The 3,503-nt window shown below is 46.0% G+C and overlaps 1 protein-coding gene across 1 annotated transcript in view; it reads left to right on the top strand.

Moving 5' to 3' along the window:
* The first annotated feature begins 417 nt into the window (after window positions 1-417).
* Window positions 418-3,503, top strand: part of LOC119286767 — a 4,322-nt gene continuing 1,236 nt past the window's right edge. Inside the window, exon 1 of the mRNA XM_037566215.1 lies at window positions 418-686. Coding sequence (XP_037422112.1) covers window positions 532-686 — 155 coding nt within the window. The 5' untranslated portion in view covers window positions 418-531. The remainder of the gene's footprint in view (window positions 687-3,503) is intronic.

The following is a 3,503-nucleotide window of genomic DNA, read 5'->3' as shown; positions in this document are numbered from 1 at the left end:
AAATACTTATCCAACATGTTTTTTCAAATACTTGTTCAACATTTTATATACATGATCAACATTTTTTCAAAAACTTGTTTAACATTTTTTAAATACTTGATCAACATTTTTCAAATGCTTGTTCAACATTTTTATATACATGTTCAATATTTTTTCAAATACTTGTTCAACATTTTTCAAATACTTTTTGAAGAGTGTTTTTTAGTATATATATATATATATATATATATATATATAAAAGTAGTAACAAAAGTAAAAAAAGAAAAAAACATGAAATAAACAAAACAGAAAACAGGCTGGTGTTTACTGTCTCGTTTAAGGAGCTGCACATTGCGGATAATGGCCCATCATAAGGCCTTTAGTTGCTATAGGTGGGCCTAGCTCAGCTGGATCTTGCGAACAATTCCAGAATCTGAATTATTCGGCCTCCCCCACGATCCAGGAAGCAGGAAGGCACGAAGTGCAGGCAAAGGGGGATTCCAGTCCGGCCGCCGCCACGATACACCGGACCGGCGAAAGCGAGAGACGGAGATGGCGCTCACCAACTTCATCGTGACGGCGGCGGTGGTGGGCGGGTCGCTGCTTCTCTTCACTACCGACGTCCGCAAGTCCGGCGCCGTCTTCCGCCGCAACGCCCGCCAAATCCGACAGTGGCTCGAGGAGGACACCGCCTCCGCCGCATCCAAGTATCGCTACCAAACCGCCCCCTCCCTTGCTTGCCTCCCTGCTTCTGTTCTTGTTCTACTTATTAGGACTTAGATGTGGATGCTAATTTTAGCACGCCTGTTAATTGGACTAGGGTTCGCCGCCTAGGTTTAAGCATGGTAGTCGTTTTAGAATCGGGGAAAAAAATAGAAGTTGGGGTGATCCTGTTTTTCTACTGTCTAATCTTGGTGTAGCTGTTCGAGTAGACGTTCTGAACTAATTTGCAGCAACTGTTATTAGGGGGGATTCTAGTCAGTTAATATTCTTGAGGCAACCATGCTGTTATAAAGCTGATTGATTGGTGGATTTGAATTCTGGGTGGCTAGGCGCATTGCGAGGAGCTAGGGACCAAGACAGATGAGGTTGAATTGTCTTGATCCTGCCAAAGAAATTTACTTCTATTCTGAAAAACGGAAGCATGTTTTTAGAAGTTCAGGGTTAAATTTCCAAATCTGAGCTTTATAGCAAAGCAAAGAGGATCAAGACAAGCATAGTCTGTGACTTCTTCGATCCACTTGGGTTAGTTGGTGCTTTTGCAAGCTTTTTGCCCTTTCAAGTGATTTTGCTGATTGGCCTGATAGTCCAAAGTTTATACGTTAATGGCTCAAGGGGAATACTCATACTAATGCTTTAGGAATGACAACAATGATGTATTTGGTCATAAGGCTGTGGAAAGATTTCTAGATTCAGAAGTGTCTCCACATATTGTGCCACATCATGGTACTGTGCCGAGTTTGAGCTGGGTTGAGCTAGGCTTTCGTTTATGTGGTTCTGTCTGGTTGGACTTAGCTAGATAAGGCTGGGAGGGATTTGCGCTGTCCCTGGTCTTTGATCAAATGTCATACTCCCTCTGTTCACTTCTGTAAGATGTTTTAGATAGCCGAAATTGAACTGTTTTAGGTGTTGTCTTAAATGTCTAAAACGTCTTACATAAGTGAACGGAGGGAGTATTACTCTTGCAACAGTACATGCTAAATACATGCTGGTGCCTACAGAAAGAAACACTCAATCTGTTACATTTACAAAGAAACTATGTTTCAAGAAATTTGTGTATTATCACCTAAAAAATGTTCTCGTGCTCTATGGTTAGCAGTTGAAATTTTACCCCGTCAGTTTTAACGATTAGGGATTTAAATTAACTCCACTTATCATACTTACAAATGAGCAATTAATCAGTGTTGGAAAAGATATGCAGCTCTCCTGCGTGTCCGAGAAAAAAAATGTGTAGGAAAAGTATGTATGACTGTACTGTACACTTTGGCTATCTTAAACCTATTTTAATGTGTGGTCCTGACTGATATAGTATTTTTCTTAGGTCTTAGTTTGGCCTTTACCATTAAATCTACATTTACACTCTGCATATGGCAACATCTTTACATAATTACACTGTGTGTGTTTGACTGGTCTCACTTCTTTGTTAACCATAATTACTGAATTATACCTGTGGGATGGGAAAAAACCAAAAAAATAGTTCAATTGTTTACTAGCTATAAAACCCATGATTGCATTCCATCCCTGAGGCTAGTTCTTGCTCTATTTTAAGTTACTTGTAGATCAACTCTACTTAATTTTTGTATAATTGCATCAACTTGTAAAAGCACATCTAAATATTACATTATCATGCAGTTCATGTTTTTTGATCAAGTTTATAAGGGAGATCAGTTCGAAAACCAGACATAGCGGCCCAGTTTATAAGGAAAACTAGGCCAAGAGCCGCACAAGCGACGAAGCCTTGTCGATCACACGACACAAGCCTACAGCTGTACCAAGAACACCCCCAAATCCGGAGGGCCGGCCGACGTCCCCCTCTTGCAGGCGAGCCGCAACGTTGCACGGCACGGACGCCTTATAGCCCTCGCTACATGAGACAACTGTCTGCAGATCACAAACGATGCGCCAAAAATCCGAGGCCGCTGCCTCGACGTGCCAGCCAGATCGATCCCGTGGGTCGTGTCAACCGGGCCGACGATCTCGCTACCTTTGCAGCACTAGGTCGTCACCCATGTAATGCAGACCCATGGGCCAACCTCATGGACTGCCGTTGCATCACCATCTGAGGCCACCGCCTCGGCGCACATCCACCGCCCGGAACCACCGCTTCGGCATCCACAAACCCAGATCACAATGCAGCCATACAAACTGTCATGAACCAGCCTGACCAGATAGCAGCACCAAGAGAAGAGAGATTGCTGCACAGTGATGCCCATAGGCAGCACCACTGGACTCCAAGAGCCATTGCCAGCCGAGCACGACAACCCAGATCAAACATGAGGACACTGGATACACCAGCGATGCCTTCAAGAAGGGAATGGACACACACGAGCGCCCTCATGGCTGAGCTTTCGCTCGATCCATGTATAGCGCAAGCAACCAAGAGAGCGAGGAGCCGAAGCCTGCTCGGAGTAGTATCTCCACAGCGACACCTTCAACAAGAACGTAGTGCCAGTCACTCTCGAGCAACTCTGGAGGCACAGACGCCGCCACCCAAAAACTTCTGCCCACCACCAAATCCCTCCTCTGCTGGAGGAGGCTGATTCACGGTGGATGGCGGGGGCCTCTCTCTCGTCTCCTCGGCTCTCCTCCATCCGTCTCCTCTTCCCCGACCCTCTCCACCCGGCTTCTTGTCGTCTGTCACCGGCCAGCCTCAGATCCAGTCCGCCCCAGTGGCGCAGCCTCCCTTGGCCCACCGGCGCTGCAGGTTTCCCGCGACCTAGGACCGACGTGCGGAGGTGTCGGCCGCATCCTTGCAGGTTGTAAGGATGCCTCGGCCTGTTGCCGCATGCTTCCGGCCCGTGCCC

This window comes from Triticum dicoccoides, chromosome 4A (genome assembly GCF_002162155.2).
Source record: "Triticum dicoccoides isolate Atlit2015 ecotype Zavitan chromosome 4A, WEW_v2.0, whole genome shotgun sequence".
NCBI classification, from domain to species: domain Eukaryota; kingdom Viridiplantae; phylum Streptophyta; class Magnoliopsida; order Poales; family Poaceae; genus Triticum; species Triticum dicoccoides.
The sequence above is the reverse complement of the archived record's forward strand: the minus strand, read 5'-3'. Positions and strand labels throughout refer to the sequence as shown.